At 39.7% G+C, this 25,721-nt stretch overlaps 1 protein-coding gene across 1 annotated transcript in view; it reads left to right on the top strand.

Moving 5' to 3' along the window:
- MUSK (muscle associated receptor tyrosine kinase) overlaps positions 1-25,721 on the top strand; it is a 951,534-nt gene that overhangs the window by 806,842 nt on the left and 118,971 nt on the right. The window contains exon 14 of the mRNA XM_069630906.1: positions 12,635-12,827. Within this exon, the coding sequence (XP_069487007.1) occupies positions 12,635-12,827 (193 nt within the window). The remainder of the gene's footprint in view (positions 1-12,634; positions 12,828-25,721) is intronic.

The raw sequence follows: 25,721 nt of genomic DNA, 5'->3' as shown, positions 1-25,721 counted from the left end.
GGGGATAGGAGAAGGGTCAAGGGAGGCCGGCAAGAGAGTGAGGGGAAAGGAAGGTGATGGTGTGCCAATGTGTAGGATCTCTGTTTTGCTGGCAATAAGACAAAGATTGTTAGCGGCACACCAATCTTGAATGGCAGTTAGGCAATCAGTGATGAGAGAGGTGGAGGAGGTGGCCGAGGGCAGCCTAAAAATGAGTTGAGTGTCATCTGCGTAGCACTGGAAGTTTGAGCAGAAAATGGCAATACAGCGGGCGACAGTTGCCAGGTATTGGTTGAAAAGCCAGGGCGAGAGGTTAGACCCCTGGGGAACACCACAGGTGGATGAGGCATTAACCAGAGCCTGAACAATCTTGCTAAGAGCGAGTGCATGTTGTTTTGTAAGATAGTCATGAATAGGATCATAAGTAAATTTAGTAGGTTTCAAATGTCTTATTAAGTTGGTCACCCTATCTATACTAACTAATGAAAAAAGCAAATTTTAATGGTGCCACTTGATTATATAAGGATTCTGCATTGACAGTCACATTAGAATGTAAAGTCACACATTGGGCATGTAAATTGGTCCTGATCAATTACATGTTTCCAGAAAAAAAAAACATTAAAATCATTTGTTGAGATGCCTGGAGGCTAGTATTAATACACAAGGGGTTTGTAAAGTTTGTAATTACCTTAAACAAAGCTTGTGGTCTGTTATTGGCACACATGTATTTGCTTTGGAAGGCATCTACATTTAGCTTTAAGGATGTTAGCTTATATGTCTTCAAAGCAAGTTTAGCTTTGATACGATCACTTACATTCCTGGTCTTAAACCATCTTTTTTGAATTTTTAGATAAAGTCCCTTAAGAGTCTTCAGTTTGTCATTATACCACTGATTACTCCTCTTAGGATTTTTCTAGACAATGTTACAAGAAGCAATAGTATCACAGTTAACTTGCAGCTTTTGCCACCAATTTAGTGTACAGAGATGATCAAGTCATGGTAGATTGAATAGCCTTTGTCAGCCAAATATTAATTGCTGGATATGCTATCAAGGTCTTTCTTTCAACAGCAAAACTCTGGATTAACACTCTTATTCTTTTGACGTGGAGCACACTTAGTAGCCATGGTGAAGAGCACCATAAAAAGGTCAGACCAGCTGACAGGCATGTTTCTACCATGGCTTAAACTTAAGCCTCTATAGAGTATGCAATCCAAGCAGTGACCACCTACATGCATTGGCAGAACAGATAGTAGGTGGAGGTCATGGATTTGCTGGATGTCATTAAGATGTTTACATCCTGTTTCTCCAGGTTCATTACACCAGATGTTAAAATCCCCTAGGATAATCATCTTTTTGTGACATAATGCTTTATAGCCCAAATAAGCACCCAGAGTATCTAGAAAAGATCCAGCAGATTACTCATTAAAGTGTAAGAAATAATTGATGTCATACATAGTTCCCGTACCCTACCCCAGTACAAATCCATGACGGAATAGAGATAGTAGTTGTAAAATTACATTATTGAGTATATTGGCCTGAGGTGCTCTTCTTCCCTGGCAAATGCTCTCTCATCATCTCTACCCCACCTATCAAGTTCCCACCTGACACTCTCCCCTACTCTTCATCAGCTCGAGACCTCAGTGTCATCTATGACCCTTCTCACACCTTCTCTACTTTCATCTCCAAAACTGCAATGGCGACTCACCTCAAACTCCTAAATATTTGGAAAATCAGGTACCTCCTTGCTTTTAACACTGCCAAGCATCTCTTAACCACCCTTGTCATCTCTAAACTGGACTTCTGTGACAACATCCTCTTTGGTTTTCCCAATCATGCTTTCTGTCCACTCAACATGATCATTTACTTTGGTACCAGGACTCTCTTTGAACTGCCTCACTCCATACCTACTTCCTCATACCATCATCGGGCTGGATGGCTGATGATGCACAACAGGGCCAGATTTAAATGTATTCTCCTGGTTCCAAAATATATACACAGTAATGCACCACTATATCTACCCTTCTCGATCCAACTCTACAAGCTTTCATGTAATCTCTGCTCCGCCTCCATGACAACCATTGCGGCACCTTGCCCTCCCTCCCTTGCTTCCGCTCTTTCTTCTTCTTGCTCCACTTACATGGCATTCTCTTCACCCGGACATCCAAGAAACAGTCCACACTGATTTGTTCAAAACCAAATTAAAAGCCTACCTCCTAGCCTCTGAGTTACTCTGTTTACATACCTCTCATCCACCTTCTAGCTGCCATTTGTCTCTTGCCTTTAACCTCCCTCACATTCTCAGCATCTACGCTAGCATGTCCTCCATCATAGTCAGATCCCTAACACAGTTAGCAGTACCGCCTACCTGCACTGAAAAATGTTTAATATTGATTGCCCTACATCTATGTTATTCGACCCATGTATTGTCTCGGGTGACTTTCCATTTACTGCCCTCCATAACCAGGTTCCCATCAAATCTCATTTCTTATCTAGTGTATGTTCTTTTGTGATCAAAAGAGCATTGGTCCTCATTCTGAGGTGGGCAAGCCTGGTAAAAAAGTGCTAGTATCAGTTTCCAGACTGCTCGACTACCGGATTGCCGGTGCAGTAATGATGGAGAATCCCCTCATGAAGTCCTATTGGACTCCATGAATGGGGATTTACATCGTACCACCGGCACCTGTAATCCGGCGGCAATGCAGCTAGACCGGGTGCCAGTAAACGTAAGTACCAGATGCCATTATCCAGGCGGCTCCACTGCCAGGATACAGGGATAGTTGGAATGAGGCCCATTGTTCCTTCCTGTATATAAATAAATATGAATAATGAGTAATTAAAATAACATTTTACCGTCTAACTGCCAAGCTACTATAGGCCTATAAGAAACAGGGACTGTTTAACATGTGTTTGTTTCCAAGAAAATAGAAATATTGGCTTAATTCCAAGATTGCACACTAAGATTGTCTTTCATTGTTTCCTCCAAAAAGTGGTAGCAAAGGAGGACCTATCTGGGAAAATGTATTGGGCCTGTCACATCATTGCATGATAAAGCATTACAAATGCCTATTAAAAACAAGATAAGCAATGTTTTTGTACAATACATTGGCCTAAAAAGAAAGCTGAATGCAATTCTTTGAAAGCATCTATGGTTAGTTTGTGATCCTCAGTCCTGTGTTCGGACTTGGGCTTAATTGTTTGGGTATGTGTTTTGGCCCCCTCTTCTTTGGAATGCCAGGCAAGCACACTCCTGATAGTTCATATGTCTAACTATTATCTATCAAGGCAGTGAAAGAGAATGTGTATCCATAGCCCAGCCCATAGCTAAACACATTTAGCAAGTACAGACTGAGAGGACTTGTCTTGAGACTTCCACAGGTGGGTGAGGGTTTTTAAATATTTTAATTCAATTTACAAATTATTTTGTGCTTGGAGTTTAGCTTTTCGTTTGATAATGAAGAAATAGTTGGCTAATCATCTAATTGATCACTTGAAAGAAACCCAAAGGACAACACGAGAAGCTGAGTTAAGAGTAGCTTTAAAGTGTGTTTTAGAGTTCTTAATTTAGCTAAGAATGTTCAATTTTGTTAAAGTGAACGACCAAATGTTCATCTTTTCATACCTAGGAAATCAAACAGAGATTTATAGTTAAACAGGAGAATGATTAAAAATTGTGCGAGGATGAAATTGACTTCCTCTATTAAAACGTGTGAAGTTGAAGGTAAATCAGTCCACTTACATTCTGTATTTGGATGTGAGTAATACCTCTAGTTTACAGTTGTAGGGTGATGGTACCGCCATACAAATGTTCTCACTAATCGATACATAGTTTAATGATTTGGAAATACGTTTGCGATAACAACAAGGTAGCTGATCATTCGCAAAATTCATTACCAAACTAAATTTGCCCAAAAGGATCAAGAGTGTAAGACAACTTACCAATTCTAACAACAGATTTTACTAAAAGATGAGATCATCGTGATTGGGTCTTTATATAAAAGCAATGCCAATAGAACATTCACACAGTGTGGCAATAGTGGCCGACCACCCTTAAGGAATGCATAGTGTTTTGTAAACTAAGAAATGAAGGAAAAAGCTTTTTGACCACAGCACACTCTGTATGAACTATGGTGGTCCATTTCTTGGCCCCAACTGCATTAATCGACTGTTGTCTTTGGACATCAAATGAGTAACTTAGTGATAGAATAGGTGTAGTTTTAATGTACACATTTCTTCAAGGACTGTATCCAATCACACATGCCATTGCGGATGTCCATAACTAGTTCACTTCAAACATTGTGACAATGCAATTGCATAAACGGAATCAAGTTTTTTTCTTTAAATCCTTGAAACATTGAATTAACATGATCTCTGACACACCTGTACAGCACTGCATTGGAATATTTACTGCAATTAACTCATTGTTCATCAACAAGATCAGCATGATCTTCCAGCACACAGATATCAACGCCACAACTGACAAAAAACCACGCATCCCATCTCGCAAAACTGCCACTACATAGACAACTCTCAAGACATCATAGAAAACCGGGTTTCTACTCTAGCATCCCTCATGGCTGTATCATACACAGGCGGGATTCTCCCTGCCTCGTTCCAGACCATTCCAAATGAAGTGCACAACAAACACAGTTCTACCCCAAGATCCACCATCAAAGACATCCACAGGCTCAAGGCCTGCGTCACATTACGCCTTGGATGTCCAGTGCTTACTTGAAGCTCAACCCCTCTTAGACAGAATTACTACTGTTGACCAACAGCACTGAACACCATGTCATCAAGAACTGGCTATCTGCTATGAACCTCAAGGGCATCAGATCCCAGCTGAGAACCTACAACAAGTCTCTAGGGTTATGCATTTACAGACATGACATGTACCATGACATGTACAAATGTTTTCTTCTGAAGAGAATCGAGTCCTTCTTCCCAGAAACCAACTTCAGAACATCTGTCCAAGCCTTGGTCCTCTCCTACCTTGAATTTTGCACTGCCCTCCTTTGAGGCCTTTCAGAGATCAACCTGGCACCCGTGACATGTGTTACACATGCTGCTGTATGTCTTGTCAAAGGACTGTGTACACTGGATCTCAGTCCAAGACCCTCAGTGAACTACACTGGCTCATTCTGCAAGCAGGAATCACCTTCAGATCCTACTACATCAACAGCAAAGTCGACAGCCTCAAGCCCCCAAGCTACCTTGATGAGAATTCAGCATATCTGGAGGCCTTTTATCCAGCGGAAGTAAGGACATGTGCATACTTCAACTCTGCTATGTCGAAAGGAAGGAACCAAAAGATAGTCCTTTTCTGTATGCACCCCTAGGCTCTGGAACTTCCTACTCAACAACATCAGACATTCCCTCTCACATCTACATTTCAGGTGGGATCCCAGGACCCTCCTCGTAAAAGGGATGGGTCCTTCCTAACACCTAGGCTATACAACATCCACTCCCAAACTAACCTGAGATTTGGCTATCAGCTCCCCCTGTTTTGTACCTAGTTGCTTGTAGATCCCTTACTGCCAATGTACCTGACCTCCCCTGGTGTTGGCTACCCACTCACCTGGATTGATTCCTTTGGGATCTGCTTTCCTTATTGTGTACTTGCCGCTGTACATTGTAAAGCACTCTATTGCTACCTGAAACGAGGTACGCACTCGATAAATATAATAATAATAATAATAATAATAATAATAATAATAATAATAATAATAATACTCTTCCATGTTGTTTGCCAGCAATTTACATGACCAAATATTTTGCATTCAACTTTCTCCTCTCCCCCACATCTGTCAATGGGACACAACTGTACAATTACAATTATTATGAGGCAGCCAGAAGCGTCCCTCCTTCCTGCCAGAAAACATTTGCTTCCATTTTTCGAATTTATCAAAAACATATTGCATTTGCCTTCATTGTTCTAGAGGCACCTGGGTCAAATCAGCCCTAGGAAAGAAAGATAGAATATTCTTCAAGGGGGAGAGATTTAGCTGAACATGTGGCCTTCATCACAGCCTGCCAAGCTGGAACAGTTTCAAAGTACACGCAGGAAGGCCTGTCACCTTTTATTTTGGTACTTTAGTGAAGGAGGATTTGATGAGCTCATAGATTTAAAAACTGTCAACACAAGCATTCATCTCAGTTAGGGCTCATTAGAATTTAACCATAATGTGTGTGAGTTGCGAGAGTTTTATTTGTCTCCTTGTTTTCCATCATGATCTCGTATATTTTGAAATTTGAATATCAGGATCAGCTCCTTAGCTTGACATATTGCAATACGTTATTTTCATGTAGAATTCCCCTGTAAAACATTTACATAATTTGCTACAAACGTGTGCTATAAAATGTACACTTTTGCTCTATTTTAATACAACTGTTTAGGGGCAGTAACTGCCCACTTCATCAAGACACGTCGCAATGGTTGGATATGTTAGTTCAGTGCAATATGATGTTGTCATTATTACATTTCCAAGATTTCTTGGGCTCCCCCATTTTACCCTGCTCAGGGAGGAATTACTTGCACATCGCCCCACCCCTTAGAATTACATTTGTTTTTTCCTCCCAGCAAACGACCAAAGTGTGCATATGTGCGGCCTGCACTTTGACTTCAACCCCACTTGGCTGACTGTTTATTCCATTTTGTGTCTAGCCAACATTGTCAGTCGTCATTCAATCCATGATGGTAGAAGGGTCGTACAGCGGTTTTATGCGTAATGGACCTGATTCACAGTGTTTTATAGTGGCCCAATCCCATAGGAAAAGGTTCTGTGAATCAGGCCCCAAATCTCTTGCTGATCTTCTTATTCTGAGGCAACCATTCTGCTTCCACTTAGCTATGATACCCACTTCCTGATCATTCTGTCAGGTATATCAAACGTCTTGGGGCCACCAATGTCCAAACATTCAAACACATGGACAAACGGGAAACATTTTTCTTTGAGATTTAAATATTTACTCACCTGTTTATGATATTTCTTACATCTCTGCACTGAGTTGCACCTCGACCGATCCATATTTATCTACAGGCAATTTTCAATGCACACCTTAAATGTATTTTACCACTGTGGTGTCTGACTACCACCTTCTGCCCCCCCTTCTGCCCATATGAGAAGGCCATCCTATTTTCCATCCTTTCTTAATGTTTTGCATTCAGGATGAAATAGTTCTAACACATCGCCCCAGCACTCTGCATGTAGTATTGGCTCGAAAAAAAAAGATAATAGACTTCAAAAATCTCTGCGTTGCCCACCACTCTTGCCATGGAAGTGGTCCAGCTTGCTTCACAGGTATTGTTTTCGCATTATGCATTCTCCAAGCCACATAGGTCAAGCTATGCAGATCTAGTCCTTGTTCCTCACTTCAAGAAAAACAATGCAAAAGATCCTCTATGCGCCATATTGGTTACTAAACTCTGGAAATCCCTACTCAAACCTTTCACATGGAAGCAAACCACCAGACAATCATGAAACAACTCAAAACATGGCTCTTCAACTAAGCAAATTGGATATACAACAACAAACCTAGATCAACCCAAATGGAGTTGCCCATCTGCCACATAGCACTGCTCATACAGCTTATAAGTGCCTAATGGACAACCAATCGAACTCCCTACTAAGGAGAGGAGTTGGCTGTACCACTAGCAAAGCACTCAATCGCAACCAGGTTTCCTGTCTCCGTCACCATTGCCTCTCTCTTTCACACTCTATATCTAATCGCTACACCCAGATACAAAGCAAGCTTGCCATAGGCACACATGAACAAATCTTGAAAGATTATCCTTTTATTCTCCCTCCACATCTTTTTCCTTGCTAATGTCTCACTGAAAAATATTTCAACATGTTTCCACCACATACACATTCCAAGAGATGGTCCACAAAGTCTAGTAATCTAAACAAAGACTCCTAGTCCTCCCTTCCTATCATCACCCCACTCAATGCCACTAGAATGCATCCACAGCTACCCATCTAATCTGGGCACTGTCCTTATGGCTAACACATCTTCGGGGACCTCGCTCACATAGACAGAGTAGAACCCATACTAGAATTCAGGTAACAGGTGGGTTCGACCTGCACATGTCAACACCACATTCTTTCCTCTCCTGCCATTCCAGCTGCTCCACTTATGCCACCCCAACACCTTTTTTAAAAAAATTAGAGAGCCCTTTACCATACCATCTACATTTCATTTAAATGGCTGTTGTTCTAGTACAATGAATGAAAGCCTTTGAAAATAAATCTCATGTGTCCATCTGAAAGCCAACCATGTTCTAAGCAAGCCTTCTACTCCTCATGCATAATGGAGAGAAACACTGAACACAACAAAGCTCTCCACTTCTGTGTCTGAATGCCTTTAGATACTAAGGGCCTAAAACAATCTCAACCCGTATGCAACAATATATGTTCCTTCTTGAACAAAAATACTCAGGATACCAGAAGAGTATGCTGTAACCACTGAACAGGAGCAACAATACACAATTAAACTATTTGGAGATAAACCAAAATGGCAGAATATTGCTCATATTTATCAGTAAGGCTGCTCTCAACATTATCAACAGTTCGGATAAAGTGAATTAAGTTGTTTGTACTGAAACAGCACAAATAGGGCTTGTGCGTTTTGACTTCCCAATCAGCCTTATTAGGTGGATGGAGAGGCAGGAGGGTGCTGTAGGAGTTCAGGCATTAAGCTTTAGGTGAGAGGTACAAAATGATTTGGAATGTGGTGCATTAGAGTTAGAAAATTAAAATAGATTTTAGTTGAGGGACTGGCAAAAAACATTTGAATAGGATTCAGCCGAGGGAGAGTTAGGAAACTGAAATAGTGATTCTACTACAACCCAGTTCCCACTTTCGATGACATAAATTCACATGACGTTTCTTGGCAGTGTGAGAAGAACACCACATAATTGTTTGGAGGCAGCCAGAAGATCAAATTAGATTACATTCAGTGGCTGCAAGTGACCACACCACCTTTTAGTTCCCAAACAAAATAACAATTGCAGGAAAACAGTCTTACATGTCTTGCTTGACAGGGGTATATTTTATACAGCTACATCTGGGTGTTGTTATTCAGTGGCCATTCCAAATACTAGGTAAGGTAAATTGTCCTATACACCACCTTTCATCCAATAATGTTGGCCTTACAGCAGAGGGCTCTGTGAGAAATGTGGGTGGGGCACACCTTAGTTGGATAGTGGGTGAAAAGGGAAAATGCACAAAAACTGTAGTGTTCATGGGTGCAGGCAGGATGTTCCCATTACCTGTGTATAGATTTGGAAACTCTATCTGTATCATTGTAATGGATATGAACAGGCGCAGGATACCAATTAAGGAAGCCCATTGTTTGAAAAGCATGGATTGAGAGAGTCTGCTAAGTTCACTAGACCCGGTGGGTCGTCTGAAGGGGGTGAGTGAAGTTTAAGGTTGCAACATGTTTAGTAAAAGAGTGATTCTATGGGGGATGAGATTGGTGGGTTAAGGAGGAATGGGTTTCATTGCTGTAGACTTAAGTTGTAGACTTATTCTCAAGATTCTGCCTTTGTTCAATGTCATGCAGATTGTGTCAACAAATCGGCATTGCATCCCATGAAAGATGGTCTAGAGAAGTGGTAAGTCAGTAGTAGTAAAACAAGATGGTCTATCATATTTCAATTTTCTGTATTTCCTTAATCTAAATCATAGATTATTTTTCTTCCTGTCCCTCAACTAAATTCTATTTAGCTTTCTACTGGCCCCTCAACTACAAAATGTTTTAGTTCCCTACCTATCCCTGAACTAAAGTTTTTTTTTTCCCTTAACCTTTCCAACAACCTCCTGCCTTTGCCTAACAAGAAAACTCCTAAAACCAAGACAAACAAACATTTAAACTATTTTGGACTGATCTCCTGATACGCTTTGCCCAAACAACTAATAATGTTCAGAACAACTGTGGTCATCAAAAATGCCTAATATTCAGGCCTTTCTGTTGATGTCTGAACAGGGTTGCTAAGAAGGGTCTTGGGTCATCCAGCCCCTTTGCCCTTCTATGTTGATTATTGCTGGATAGTCATGATCTTTCTTCTCTCCTATGTTATGAGGTTGGTGTAGAGAAGAGGAATTCTAAGTCTCACTGTGTCCATTATTGGTGAAGGAATTCTGACTCATACTATTTTCATATTCAATTGTATGATAAAGCCAGTGGGTCAATCATGCTGCTTGTCTACATCATGCCTGTAAAACTACAGGGAAGCCCTGCCGGGTAATCGATGGGCAACAGGGCCATGTTGCGGACTTTTCTCAAAAGAATATCACGATAGCTAGGCTACATGATATGGAATATGTCTGGACTTTCCCAGTGGTGATAGATACCCACAGTAAGAAGGAGATAAACGAATGTATGTAGAGTGTATTTAACAAGATCAGCTCTTTTAGTGCTCAGGGAGTCACTTGGCAAATGCATATTAACGTAAGGTTACGAAACCTATCTGAATGAGGTTGAGGCCCTCTACCTAAACTTATTATATGTATTATTTTGCCTACAACCTTTGTGAGTATCTAATATCACAAGGACTTGGAAGAGGGTATTCAACAAAAAATGGCGACTGTTGTCCTAGGAAGAGAGAGGACATATGTCATTTCCACTCATTTGTTCCTCTGTATTGGGCAACTAGATCCAAATGGTTCAAGTCCTAATTTAGGGCAGGCCAGATATACACCCAAGGGAAACACATCTCTTCTTCAAGCAATGGTGTGTACACATGTAGTATAATACACCAAGAGGCTTTGGGCATACACTTATATTTCTTGGGATGACCTATTACGCTAAAATGGCTCCATGTCCTTCTCCCAGCATCCAATTTTCCTGAATTAATTTTAGTGCTGCTGTTTTTGATATTGTGCCTTTACTTCTTCACTATCCCTTTCATATTAATGCAGGTCATTTTCTCACTCGCCACTGCCATGCTGAGTGCCTAATGGCGTGTCTGCTCACCCTTTTCTGAGCAAGCAGCTGCTCGACCATGTCCTTTTGCTCTGCTTTTTACCATGAGTGGGATGCCCACCGCGCCCCGCAAGCCCCTGTCTCTCCCTCATCTGCCCAACCATCTCTGCAGGGGAGACACCACAATTGCTCCCTTGTCTCTTTTCCTGGCATTACGGTTTGTTTGCCGGTTCCGGCAGGCAAACCTGATGGTGGCTCCGTCCCTTTCACAACTTCTATTTGCTTGAAAGAGATCAAAGCCCTGCTTGGCAACAGTGGGCTGTCGGGAAATGAAGCATAGTAAAAGGGAAATGTACTCTAAGCTGCGCTCCACTCTTCTGATCTATAGATTACACATCAGTCTAGAATTGCTAATTTGCTACGTCAGTAGTTTATAATAGCTAATGTTTCTCGGTACTGCGCTTCGCACTTTTCCATATTATTGAAACGAGTAAATGGGCCTCATTACGAGGTTGGAGGTAGCCATGCCGTTTTTACCGGCATGGCTACCCCCAAACTCGGCTCTGGCCCCCGCGAAAGGAGAATCACCGGGCCATTATGACCTCAGCGGACCCGGTAATTCCCCAGGGGGAATGGGGAGGATGGTAGCAGCGGTACCGCTCATAACGGTACCGTTGCTACCATCAAGTTCTGCTCGCGGGTACCGGTACCGCCACCTGGTCAGATCAGGTGGCTGCAAGGGCACCCTCAAGCAGAACTCGTAGTATGGTGGTATGGTAACAACGGTGCCGGTAGCGATACCGGCGCTATTGTTGCCTCACCGCCATACTCCTAATGAGGCCCAATGTATTCTTCGAGATTATGTTTTATTGTTTTACTAGAATAACATGGATTTTTGTCACATCCAGTTTTCGTTGAAAAACTATTATGTGTATTGTGGACTTTAAATTCTTTTCCCCCGAAATAAACTATTATTGATTGGTACTTAAGTGCAACGTTCCTACGCCTGCATGCATTTTCCTTTTAAACATCAGCATGCAGGTGTGTACAACAATAAAGAGAGACGGCCATTCAGACACGTGTACTTTTTAAAGACTGCAAAGTTCTTTTGAAGCACACATGTGTAAACCTTTCAAGCAGACAAATAACCAGTGTATATGTGTATCTTCTTTAATGGAGGTTTATGTGGATATGTTACACCAACATGTTCACAGGTTTAAATAGTCTTTCATAATACACTAGATAATGGTGCCCTGAGAATTATGCACTCTGATTCATCCATTTCACATTGCTACACAGAATTATACAGCCTTAAAAAAGAGCGAGTCACCCGCGAAACACATGCCTGCTGAAATTAGCTTGATGTTTCTCGAGAGAAAGCATGAATAGTTTACATGAATATTAAAAGAACATTAAGGGGGATTTATTTTTAAATTTGTAGAAGTGAATGAAGCATTTCACCATTTTATCATACTACTTACTGTGCAAGTGCGAGATGTTGCTGTTTTAAATGGTTAAGTCCTGTTTTATTTAATGAATACAGACATAGGCAGATGGTCTTTTCTCTTACTCTAATACTCCAGATCTTTTTCACGCTACTCGACAGATAGAATCACTGAGCCACACATGGGGCTGCATGTCCACAGGATGTGTTTATGTACTGCAGAGCTGTTCCAACGTCTTCATGCACCACTGAAGTTGTTTTTTTTTTCTTTCATTTCATTACAGTCCTCTTGACAGTGACATCAAAACCACCAACCTTTGAAACGCCTGGTCTGCCCTCAACTACTTCTTCTTTCTCACCAACTTTCTCCATGATAGTTATCATTTCAATTCTCTCCAGCTTTGGAATCATAGTATTTCTCATCATAATCATTATTGTATGCTACAGGAGGCAGAAACAATGGAAAAATAAAAAGAGGTAAGGAAAGTCTCTTCTTCCCAATCTCTCGCTCTCTCTCTCCTGATCTCTTGCTCTCTTTCTCTTTCTCTCTCTCTCTCTCTCGATATATATATATATTCTACAAAACAATGGCTTAAGTGCTCAGAGCACTCTCTCTTCTGAATTGCAGTGGGTGCCACAGGTCATAGAGTAAGCCACTCTATAATAGTTCCAAATAAAATAGGTCCAACTCCTCTGCCATGATCAAATGAAGATAGGATGTGTGTGTGTTTCATTCGAGCCAATTTGCATACCCACAATACCTTCCTGTTATGGCTCAGAACTGGAGGAGAACTTCCAGTGATGGCTACTAGGTGGCGTTGTGGAATGTGCATCCTGGCTCAAATGGACTTTCCTACGTTCACATTTCAGGTGAAAGGGTTTTTTCAAACCTTTTTCAACCCACCATAACTTTCTCAGTGTTGTGAAAACGGTGTCCAGTCATTTGGTCGAATTAAAACTGGCCGAATGACATTTGTTCAACGCAATTTGGTCGAAAACCAAATGGTCGATTTTTTTTTTAATTATATATCTATTTTTCGGGTTTTAGTTTTTTAAAAAAAGGGTTTTTTAGAAAAAAAGGGGTGAAAAAAAAGGAGTGAAAATAAAAAATAAAAAAAATTCGACCATTTGGTTTTCGACCAAATTGGTTCGACCATTTGTCTGGTCGACCAATTTTTTTTGACCAAATGTCTGGTAACCGTGAAAACATAGCGAAATGCTCCAACGACAGTGTTCGTGGGAAAGTGTCAGTGAAGGTGGATGCGGGGAGCCTGGAATGGAGGAGGGGGAGGAGGTGATGCTGAATCGGTTGAGGATAGGACATATGGGGCTGAATGACTGTCTGTTTCGAGTAGGGAAGCGTGAGTCGAGGGATTGTGCGGTGTGTGGGGTGCCTGAGACTGTGGGACATTTTCTGCTTAGGTGTGAGAGACATGTTGAGGAGAGAGAATTGATGAGGGTTCGGTTGTCTGCGCTGGGTGTGGCTGAGCTGAGTGGGAAGGCTTTGCTGGGAGGTGACGGTGTGAGAGGCAGTAAAAGGAACAGTGTGATGTTGGATTTTGTGAGGCAGACTGGGCGCTGGGAGGAGTTGTGAGTTTTTGGGAGCTAAGTACTGATTGGTGGATCTGGTGCACATCATCCTTTAGGATGGGGAAGCGCCTGCGTGGGTCCGCCCACGCATCTGATAATTAAGAAGAAGAAGAAGGCTGTCAGGACTATACTGCATTGATTATCCTTAATAAGGTTGAAACCAGGCATATAGTTTTTCTAGCAGCCTTGCAAAACTCTATCTTAGGTTATTTAAGCTATGCATAAAGTCGCACTGCCCTCTTAGATAAAGACAATTTCCTGGAGAAAAATGGTTTGCATTTGAGTTAATTTGCATACCCACAATGCTTTGCTATTATGGCTCAGAACTGGAGAACTTGTGGAATTTGTGACTTGGCTCAAATGGACTAACTTTGTTAAAGGACGTAATGGTTAAGTTGCACTACGAAAAACCTATGAAATTCAGTAAAAAAACGTTGTTAAAGGGACATTATGGTTCAAAGTAAAACCGAAAAACCCCTGAAATTCGGCAGTTATGGTAACATAAGCAACCATAACTCGCGCCACCGTGCACTGCTAACACTAACACCCAGGACATCAAAGATGACATCACAAATGTCATTAATGACATCACTGATGACATCACATGTCTGGCTCTCCCTTTTTTCCCTTTACTGACATATCTAGGCCACATAGTTTTCTTTAGTAACAGTCAGGAAGTAAAAATTGAAAAGGTACTATATTTGTAGACTTAGGGTCAAGTCACATCATATGAAACATATACATAGCGGAAGACACAGGCTGGAAAGAGAGCAATCCTTTCTGTGCATGAAGATAATCATTAGGGTTATCAGCACTTTCTCATAGTTTTATTTTTATTACTCTACCTTCCCTGTATATGCTCATATTTGTATACATTGTACTCACTCTCCTTTCCTTTGGGTGCAGTCACATCATGTGATACACATACATATGGTAAGTAGCAGCTTTGAAACAGAGCAATAGTTTCTCTGCATAAAGACAATCAGTTAGGTTATGAACTCTTTCTGCTACTACTTCTGCTTTTTTGTTTACTTCACTATCCCTGTATATACTCAAATTTGTATGTGTTGTTGTCTCTTTGTGTTTTGTCTGTAATAATTATGTATTAAGTGGGTTTTATTATCTACTTATTACATGTTTCACAGTACGCAAAACTCTAATAAGAAAGCAGTTATCATTTCACTATACAACATGACAAGATTATGAATATTGCACCTTCATCATGTATGCTGCACACACTGCCTATGTTTCTGCATGAGTAGCTTAGTATACTGTATAGAACTTCATAACAGAATGCTATTTATATCAATGCATTGCTTAATGCACTAATTAGCTCATGATATTTATCCCAATGATCCCAATGGTACACACTTTACGATATAAACCAATTAATAAATATTATTTTGTATACATTTAACATATACATTTTTTTTATTACAGACCATACAAAAATTCTAAGCATCTCACAACAACAATCAGAGGATATCACTCTACAACAGATTAATCAAAAAATGGACGACCTTATGCAAAATTTTATAGATTTGAAAAACTTTGTGGAAAATCATGTGAAACCACCAACAGCACACCATTGTCCAACCTGCACTTGTCCCCCCACACCCTATCCCACTCAGTTAACCCCAAACCCTGTCTATGGACCAAAGCATTTCGATGAGCTTTCCTTCCCTTATTCACCTGATCCCAGTTTTCTAGAAATCCCTAATTCTCCTGTTTTTGTTTCCGTTTCTGCCCCACCTTCCCAGTCATAATTGTATATATATATGAAATAAAGTTATTTTTCTTATATTCTGTTGTAATTACTTTCAGTTCTTTGTGATGAAACCAATTTAGGTGTCCACGGACAGCCCGGTAGTTCGGAAATGTTCGCAAAGAAACGAAAATATAACTGTCCTGAGGACACTACATCTGTCCGTAATGTTCTCATGCAAGTTGAAAATGTTCTAAGAACACTCGTAGTGTCCTGAAATGTTCGTAAATACACAAAAATGGAGGTGTGCTTGAAACGCTATGTCTGTCTGTATTGTTAGCAAATAAATTAAACTGTGCTAAGAACAAACGGCTGTCCGTAAATGTTTGTTTTACATGTGACGCACTTTTAATTAGTTCAGGACCCGAACACTGTCCATAGAACATCAACACGCATGCGCAAAACAATGTCTGTACATTGGGTGTCCTGCGGACGGCCGCTACCTTAGCGAACATGCTCACAAAACAATCATGGGACCGCGCCCACGCTCATCTCGTGCTCTAAATGCGGACAATGTTCGTGTCCCAAACAGTTTAAAAGTACATATCCAAGTAATCCACAATATTTCTTATTAAAAAATCACCATACCACAAATCCCACATACTAATCCTAACTTTCCACATAGTTTTTGCAAGTACACAGGACTACAAGGACATTCCTTGGCCTGCATTACAGGACCTACTTGCAAAACACCCTTCCATGATATCAAAAGGATATCAACACATCATGCAAGTATAAGAAATCTAGTTTATAAACTGTACTATGCTAAAAGTCCTGCTTTAGTACTAGCCAATTTAAATAGCATTCTTCTACATGGTACAGCAAAAGACCTCCTAGAAGAAATTGACTATATCCAGACAAAATATTTTGGAAGTGAAACCCACTTACAAGATGAATTAGCTGTCAACCAACTTCGGAACAATTCTGCACATGGCAAACTTTCACTACAGACATACAAAAAAGAAATACTAAAATTTAAAAGTACTTCAGCTGAAGTACCAAACCACGTGTGTGTATGTTGCCGCAGAACTTTATATAAAAGTAGCACAAAAACTATAGACCTATCATACAAAATAGAAGACAATGAAGATTCTAAATGGTTTGAGTTAGCTCTCTACCTTATAACAGAAAACAAATACGAAATAACTGACCCCATAATACTTTGCAGTTACTGCACTACAAAACTTGACAACAACCAAACTCCTTCACGTTCTATCACAAATAACTTGGAATTGTATCCACTACCAAAACCCCTTCAACAACTTAATTTATATGAGAGCATCATAATTCAAACAGTGCACCCATTTCAAGCAATAATACGCCTTCAACCAAAAACTGCAAAATTACCTCCCTCTGAATTACTGAAAGGTATTCGTGGAAAAGTAGTGTATTTACCATTAGATCTAAAAGAAAATGTGCACACTCTCGGAGTGCAACGTCCAATTCAGCAATCTTTAATTATCTTGGTAAATGGAGTACCTACAAAAGACAAAATAAATTGGCAACAACTGGTAGATTTACATAAAGTTAGAGAGGCCCTACAATATCTTAAAGAGAACAATGAATATTACAAAGAAGTTAATATTGAAGAAAACTTGCAAGAAACAAGTGAAATAATTGAAGAGACACAAGAAGCTGGTCAATTTGAGCTCCTAGATCCTGCTACAATATCAAACACTTTAGACCATTATATAATTCATCCATTGCACTCTAATGACACCATAGAAGAGGCACTGGTAACGTACCAAATGCGTCAAACAAAAGGATCACCAATCAGCATATGGGAAAAAAGTATAGAAGCACGTGTTTTTCCTCTACTCTTTCCTACTGGCAAAGGAGGAAGATACGATGATAGACCTATTCAAATATCAGCATCAGAATATCGCTCATTACAAATGTATTCTGAAGATCCCAGATTTCGACAAAATGTGGAATACATATTCCACCTACTCTTTGAAAGTGAAATAGCAACTTTATGTTACGGAGTTGCACACATATTAAAATCAGGATCACACTTTCAAAATATGACAGTTACACAATTATTACAAAAAGTTCAACAAAAAGATGAGGTTTTACAAGCAAATCTTACAAATCTATTAGCAAATATGCGTGGTACTAAAGAGTACTGGTTTCGACGTCATGGAGATGTACGTTGTATGATCAGAAACCTTGGCCCATCCACTTGGTTTGTTACATTAAGTTGCGCAGAATATGCATGGGAAGATTTACAGGCTTTCCTATGCATATCAAACGAAAACAAAACAAACATAGATATACTAACACCTGGAGAACTTTGTTCACAGGATCCTGTTAATATTTCACGATATTTTCACCATCGCTTCATTGCTATGCTACATTTTATTTGTAACAAAACTGTTCCTCCCCTTGGAGAAGTGCAACACTTCTTTTGGAGAAAAGAATACCAACCCAGAGGAGCACCACATATCCACATGCTTTTATGGATTAAAGATGCTCCTAAATTTGGTCAAGACAGTGATGCCACTGTTTTACAGTTTATTGAAAAATATGTCACTTTTGAAATTCCATCAGAATTCACAAATAGTGATCTTCATGCAAAAACCTTACAATTCCAAAGACACAAATGTGGCAAATATTGTCGTCGCAAATACAAAAACACAGGGAAATACTACACCAAATGCCGATTTGGTTTCCCTAGACCAGTCACAAATACAGGTCAAGTGAACAACCTCATGTCTTCAGTTAGACATAGTGTTAAAGGTAAGTCACCTAAAAATACATATTGCATAAAAAGAAAAGAAGAAGAAAAATATATCAATGATTACAATGCAATCATTGCCTACTTATGGAACGCAAACATAGACGTGCAGTACATTGCAGACAATTCTGCTGTAGTTGCACGATATGTCACAGCATACTTAACCAAATCAGAAAAGACAGAGCTCCAAGACCTCTGGAATGACCTGTCATCAGATAAAACAGTGTCTCAGAAATTATACAGCTTGGGCATAAAAATGCTGTCCCATAGAGAATGTGGATCCTATGAAGCAGCTGATCGATTAACTGGTACTGCATTGTATGGTAAATCTGCAAATATAGTATGGCTAAGTCTTGGTCCAGCTAAATCTAGAAAAAGAGTTCTAAAATCATACGAAGATATAGGGCCTCATTACGACCCAGGCGGTAAGGGGTTAACGGCAGCGTTAACAGCGCCGACCCTTACCGCCTGAGTACGAGGTCCCTTAGCGCCATGGCGCTTTTAACACCTGCTTTTAGCAGGTGTTAAAATCCATGGCGCTAAGGGACCATGGAGTTAATTACGCCACCGTAATTTACGGTGGCGTAATTAACGCCTTCCCCACTCCCATTATACCCTATGGGGCAAAAATGGGAATGGGGAAGGGTAAATGGGGATTGGGGACTTACCGCCCCGCCAAGGTCGGAATGGGGCGGTAAGTCCGCCAACCACCATGGCGTAAACGTAGTTTACGCCATGGTGGTAAAGTCACGGCCCAGGCGGTAACTTACCGCCTGGGTCGTAATGAGGCCCTTAGAAACAATAGCCAAACATGATCCCAACAGCCAAGACATTTTAAAAAACAATTTATTGGACACATACTACCCAAACAGGAGTACCACTTTGGAAACCATGAGTCTATACCACATAGCCCAAAACTACTCATACAAAAATAATATAAAACCTGATGAACAAAACCGTAAATACAAAGTGACAAACTGTGAAGGCAGCTTAGTAAAACTCACCAAACCAAATTTAATTAATCATATCAAATTGTCATTAAAGAATCCTCAACATAAAGAAGTATATTACATGTCCCTGCTACAACTCTTTAAACCATGGAGAAAAGAAGAAGAAATACTAGATAACTATGACTCATATGAAGACGCTTTCAAAGCAAATGAAAGCAGTATAACTGATGTAAACTTTGCACAGTACAAAACAATGTTGCACAATGAACAGCAACACGAAGAACTCCAGGCCCAACTAGATAAGGACACTCCTGACAGTAGTCAACCATCTGTCACAGGAAGCCAAGAACCACTGGGAGACCCACTAATAACAAATGAGGCAGAATTAGCTATGATAGAAGTACAAAACACCATGTGTCAGTATGAAGATAAAGAAGACTTAACTATACTAGAATCAAAGCTAAACAATGAGCAACGTAGCATTTTTCAGGAAGTAACAAAAGAAATTGCACATGGTGTACAACATACTATTGTATGTCAGTGTTGAAGCTGGTTCTGGCAAAACATTCCTAATCAAAATCATCAGTAAGTTCCTTCAACAATTCACAAACAACAAACTGTCAGCTATTGTCACTGCCCCCACAGGATTAGCTGCCTACAACATAGGTGGTGTCACTTTACACTGATTACTACTCCTGCCAGTAGAACACCAAAACAAATTAGATTATTACAAACTTTCTGCAGAATCTGCAATGGAACTACGCAGAGTATTAAAACAAATGAAAATGCTACTAATAGATGAAGTGAGCATAGTGTCCAACCTAATGTTGGCTTTGATTCATCTCAGATTACAGGAAGTACTCAAAACAAACTATGAAGAGCTCTTTGCAGGAAAACACATTATTGTTTTCGGAGATCTTCTTCAATTGACACCTGTAAAAGGTGAGCCTATTTTTAAAACATTAGGACACAAACTCTGTCGTAAAACTGTTGGCAGCATTGGAAATGTCAACCTTTGGCAACATTTCCAATACAGAGAATTAACACAAAACATGCGCCAATCTGCAGATCTCACTTATGCCAACATCTTAAAAAGTATCAGAATTGGTATACTTTCTAGAGAAGCAGAAGCAATATTGAAAACCCGGCACATTCATGCACTTTATGGTGATAATACATGTGCTACAGATGTTATGGAACAATTAGCCCACAACAATGTCAATTGTATGGCCTTAATGCCAACCCTTGCAAGCTGTTTCAAATTCAATTAAATCATGTTAAGTAAAGAAATGCAACCAATAATGGAAATTAGCGCCACAGACAAACTAGATGTACATGGAATGACACTACCCATGTGTGACCAAGCCACAGCAAGACTAAACAGTTAAGAAAAATCAATCTCAAACACACCAGGCTTGGAAAAGATATTAAAATTATCCTTAAACTGCAGAGTAATGCTGAAATGTAACCTTGACGTAGACCAAGGACTAGTTAATGGAGCACTGGGTACAGTTGTTGGCTTTCAAACATACCCACGTGACAACAATATTCAGTTTGTCAATATTCTCTTTGACAAACTTTCAGAAGTTAAAAGAATAGGACGCTCAACAGCTCGATTCCTTCTCTTCAAAGACATGTATGTACGCGGAGAACAATTTTTTATAACTCTTGCATACGCAGTCACCATTCATAAAGCACAAGGTCTTACCTTAGACAAAGCAATGATAGACATTGGTAACACAGTCTTTAAAGAAGGCATGAGCTACGTAGCACTATCACGCTTACGTACACTTGACGGTCTATTTCTAATCAACTTTGATGCAAGTAAAATAAACGCTGATATTCCTTGCATTTTAGAATACAATAGATTCGTTCACTATACACCCCCCATCTACAAACATATCCTGTTCCACAAAAAGGAAAATGTTTTAAAAGAAAACTAAATCAAACAGAAATGCAACAGGATGTCACTGCAAATCCCCCAAAAAGAGTAAAAGAAACTAAAACGTCATCAAGTACCACAATCAAAAAAGAATCAATTAGGGAAAGTAAACCAGGTACTTGTTCAAAGAAGGAAGACAAACTCCAAAAAAAGCAGTCAGATACAGAACTACATGGTCCATTTAAACTCTCAAATATAGTTGGTGTAAGTTGCTACGCAAATGTAGCAATGAATATTCTATTTCAATTACCACCAATTGTTGAGAACATTTACTTACACAGTGCAGACCCATTGTGTTTACAAATGGTAGCACTTCACAGAAAAGCAGCAAACAATCCTGACAACACGTATAGTGTTTTTGGAATAAGACAACAATTGGACTACTGTGCTGGAATGGTGAAATTCACTATAAACTCACAGGAAGATCCACAAGAATTTCTAATGTACTTACTACAAGTACTGGAAAACAAAAACATACCTATAAATGAAATCTTCCAGAGTTCATACATGTGGAAACATACATGCACTTTCTGCAACAATGTGACACAAGAACAAATCCCCAATGAGCGCTTTGTGTATATATCAATACTTAATTGTGAATCCGTTCCATTTCAGCAACTTGTATAAAATGCAAACCACGGTAGATTATGTTCCACCTGCAATTCAGATAATCACTCCACGTTAGTAATACAAACACATAGTAAATACGTAATACTAATGCTTCTACGTTACAATACAGATGGTACAAAAAACAACTGCAAGCTGACTGGATTCACACATGGTCAAATATCACTAGGTAGGAAAACCTTCACAACAATAGGTATCATCTACCACGCAGGAGCCACAACCAACTCAGGACACTACACTGCATATATAAAAAAGAAATGTGGATGGGATGAATGTAATGATAGTACCATTACTCTAAAGCAGAGATTACCAGCAAATCTTACAAACGCTTATTTAATGTTCTTAAAACCAAAATTTGATAACTAAACTGTACTTAAACCTTAAGTACACTTCTAGTAAAAAAATATAAACTGTCACAATATTCCAAAAGCTATCTAACTGCCCAAAGATGCTACAACAACTAAACAGATAAATTAGGACTACTCAAATAAATCAAAAAATAGACAGTTAGAATACGCCAATTTGTATCTAACTGTCCCAAAATTTAGAAATATTCAAACAGATAAATCAATACCACGAAATTATATAAAAAAAATAAACAGTAAGAATACGCCTACTGGTATCTAACTGCTCCAAAACTGTACAATATCCAAAGAAATACCTTATATCTTACTGCTCCCAAAAACTGGAACAATCCAATGTATAAAGCATTAGCCAGAAACAACACGTAAACACTGAAAACAAACAACTAAACTGTAGCATAACAGAAAAAGGTTTTTTTTTTTATCCAACATGGATTTTTTTTCTCCCACAGAACCAATGATTTTAGCAACAAACACAGAAACTGAGCAAATTGCACAGTACTCTCGTTTGTCATCGACTAAATATGAGGGTAAAAAAAAAAGAAAAAATGTTGATTGTACAATGTAATAACTCTTTATAAAATACTAATACTAACATGCTATTTTCTTTTATCACAGACATGAACAAGAAAAACATGGACTCCAGTTACTAAAACAAATAGTAAGTATAACATCATAAATACAACCATCGCAGCATATCACACCCATACTGGCTTATAACATTGTTCCTTATAAATTTGTTTTTGACCCAAAGTTATAAGCCACTCTGAGTGTGATATGCTGCGGTGCTTCTGGCCAGGGCATACACTCTTGGGTGCATGGCATATGACTGTGATATGCTGCAGAGCTTCTGGCCAGGGCATAGACTCTTGGGTGTATGGCATATGACTATGTCACACCCATAGATTCAAGCATTGCAACCATTTTAATGTATGCGGACACAAGGAAGGTCCTAGAACACATTCAACTTGCCAGAGGACAATACGGACAGCGTCCTCAAGACACCCCCATTTTCTTTGTGTACGAACATTTCAGGACACTGCGAGTGTTCTTAGAATACTTTCAGCTTGCCAACGAACAATACACAAAACGTCTCCAGGACACCCCCTGCTAACATTCCAAGACCCCACAAGTGTTCTTAGAACACTTTCAACTTCACACCGATTCCATTCTGTTTATTTACGAACATTCCAGAACAGCCATGTTGTCCGCAGACAAATCGAACACAACAAAAGCGTCTAGCACATAAAAAAAAATACAACATTGAACCTATCTCATACTCCCCCACCCTCCCCAAACACTCTTACACACCAACACACGCCACTAAATAACATTTTTAATTCAAGTTTCACCACGCTGTCCGCGGTCGTCGGCGAATGCAAGATGGCGGGCGCGACAGAAAATCTGACGCGCATCACGCACCACACCGCCCAATCAGCGAACATGTCACATGTCCGCGGACATGATGCAAGCCCATGGGCCAATCGGGGTGCTGTCCGTGGAGCAAACAGGGAAGTCCGTCCGCGAAGCGAACACAGATATCACACATTTTTTTGCCTTACATTTTGGTCATTTTTTAAAAAACTACTGGACGGATTTACACCAAATTTGCAAAAGCACGCTTTCTGGACCAAGCCGCCGCTCCTGCCGCAAATTTGGTGTAAATCTGTCCAGCGGTTCGGGCTGTAGCCGTGCGCAAATTCTTTTCCCATTATGTCTATGGGAAAAAACAAAAGTTTTGGGACCCCCCTATAACTTTGCCCCCCCCCCGGACCAAACCTCTCCAAACTTTGCAAAAATTCAGAGTGGGCCATATACTTTTCTTGCAAAGTTTGGTGAGGATTCGTCAAGAGGGAGCGAAGTTATAAGCCACCCAAAAAGTGCTCTTCCTATGGAAACACCAACTTAACCATAACTACATGGACGCTACCGCGTCCATGTATATATATATATTACTTGTGCATGCAATCTATGGTTTATTGGCAGCACCAAACTGGAAGACAGATTACGAATACTACAACATTTACGTGCAATCAAGAATCATGACATGTCCTACCCACTTGCCAAACATTTTGAAGATGCCCACCAAAATGACATTTGCACATTCAAGTATTTCATCATTGACTCAGTGGGAATCCATCCGCGAGGAGGGGACAGATTGAGAACTTTGAGACAAATGGAATCAAGATACATAGTTGATTTTAACACCAAACACCCGGGAGGTCACAACCGTGACGAAGAATTATATGCATTCCTGGGGTCTTAAATTTGTGTTTGTCATGATTGCCATACTATGTTGTGTGTGCATTTTCTCCTATTTTTGACCAAGCCCTTTTAAATGTGATAATTTCCTGACCTAAAATTTCCCGATCATCTTCTTGTTCTTTGTATATATTGTGCAACAATATGAAAGGTGAAGTTGCTTAGTATACTAGGTACGATTTGGACGCCTACTCAGCAGAAAGCAGTTTTCTGCATCTATATCTTATTGACTTTTCCGATAAGTATATTTTTATCAGAGTTTTATATATGCACTTTTTTTTTGCGGAAAATAGGAGAGAAGGGTAAGCAGTTATAGACATGGTGCCCTGCTGTAAATAGTGCATAATTTGTATTAGTGTTAAATATAGGTGATCTCTTTGGGAAACAATTTTTAAGAATACAATTATATAGTAAAGAGCCCTCCACAATGACCAATGAGATTAATAAAAAAAACAGGGACAATGTGATAAACAATCTCGATGCCTAAACACTGACATTTCAATGCTTTAAACATACAGATTTTATAATTGTACTATTTAACATATTGTATCTTAATCTGTAACCCCAACCCCAGTTGTTTTCAATCATCTACCAAGTTTATTTGTAAAACTGTGGGCTATTCATTTTAATATGTTTGTGGCTTCATTATGAAATATCATTCTCTTATAAATAGTGTTATGCAGTCGTTTATACCAGATATGGCACTTCAATATTAGGAGAGGGTAACACATGGTCATAGTACCTATTACGGTTGCCCCTCTCCTTTTAATTACGGTTGTCCGTTTTTCTTTAAACTATAAGTGTGATTTTATGTCAGTGTTTGATCAGAGCCAGACACCTGCATGGACAACAAACTGTATACGTTCAGTTTGTGGCAAAATATCTTAATTCTCCACTTGTTCCTTCTCTTTTGTTGTATTTAGAAAGTTGTATTAGGTGGGTTAATTTATATTGTAGAAGCACCCGCAAGGGCAACATACAGCCTCCATTGTTCTAACAAAACTACTTAGGTCTTAGTAATAGCCCAAGTTTCCGATTATGGCACAATATTACCAATTTCCCTGCCTCTGTTCAAAAGTACTTACTTAGGCAGGTTAATCTTTACTGTAGAGGCACTCATGAGGGCAACATACAGC

The sequence above is a fragment of the Ambystoma mexicanum genome, chromosome 6q (genome assembly GCF_040938575.1).
Source record: "Ambystoma mexicanum isolate Mex_15411 chromosome 6q, UKY_AmexF1_1, whole genome shotgun sequence".
Lineage (NCBI taxonomy): Eukaryota > Metazoa > Chordata > Amphibia > Caudata > Ambystomatidae > Ambystoma > Ambystoma mexicanum.
Note: the sequence above shows the minus strand (reverse complement) of the source record. Positions and strands in the feature narration are given on the sequence as shown.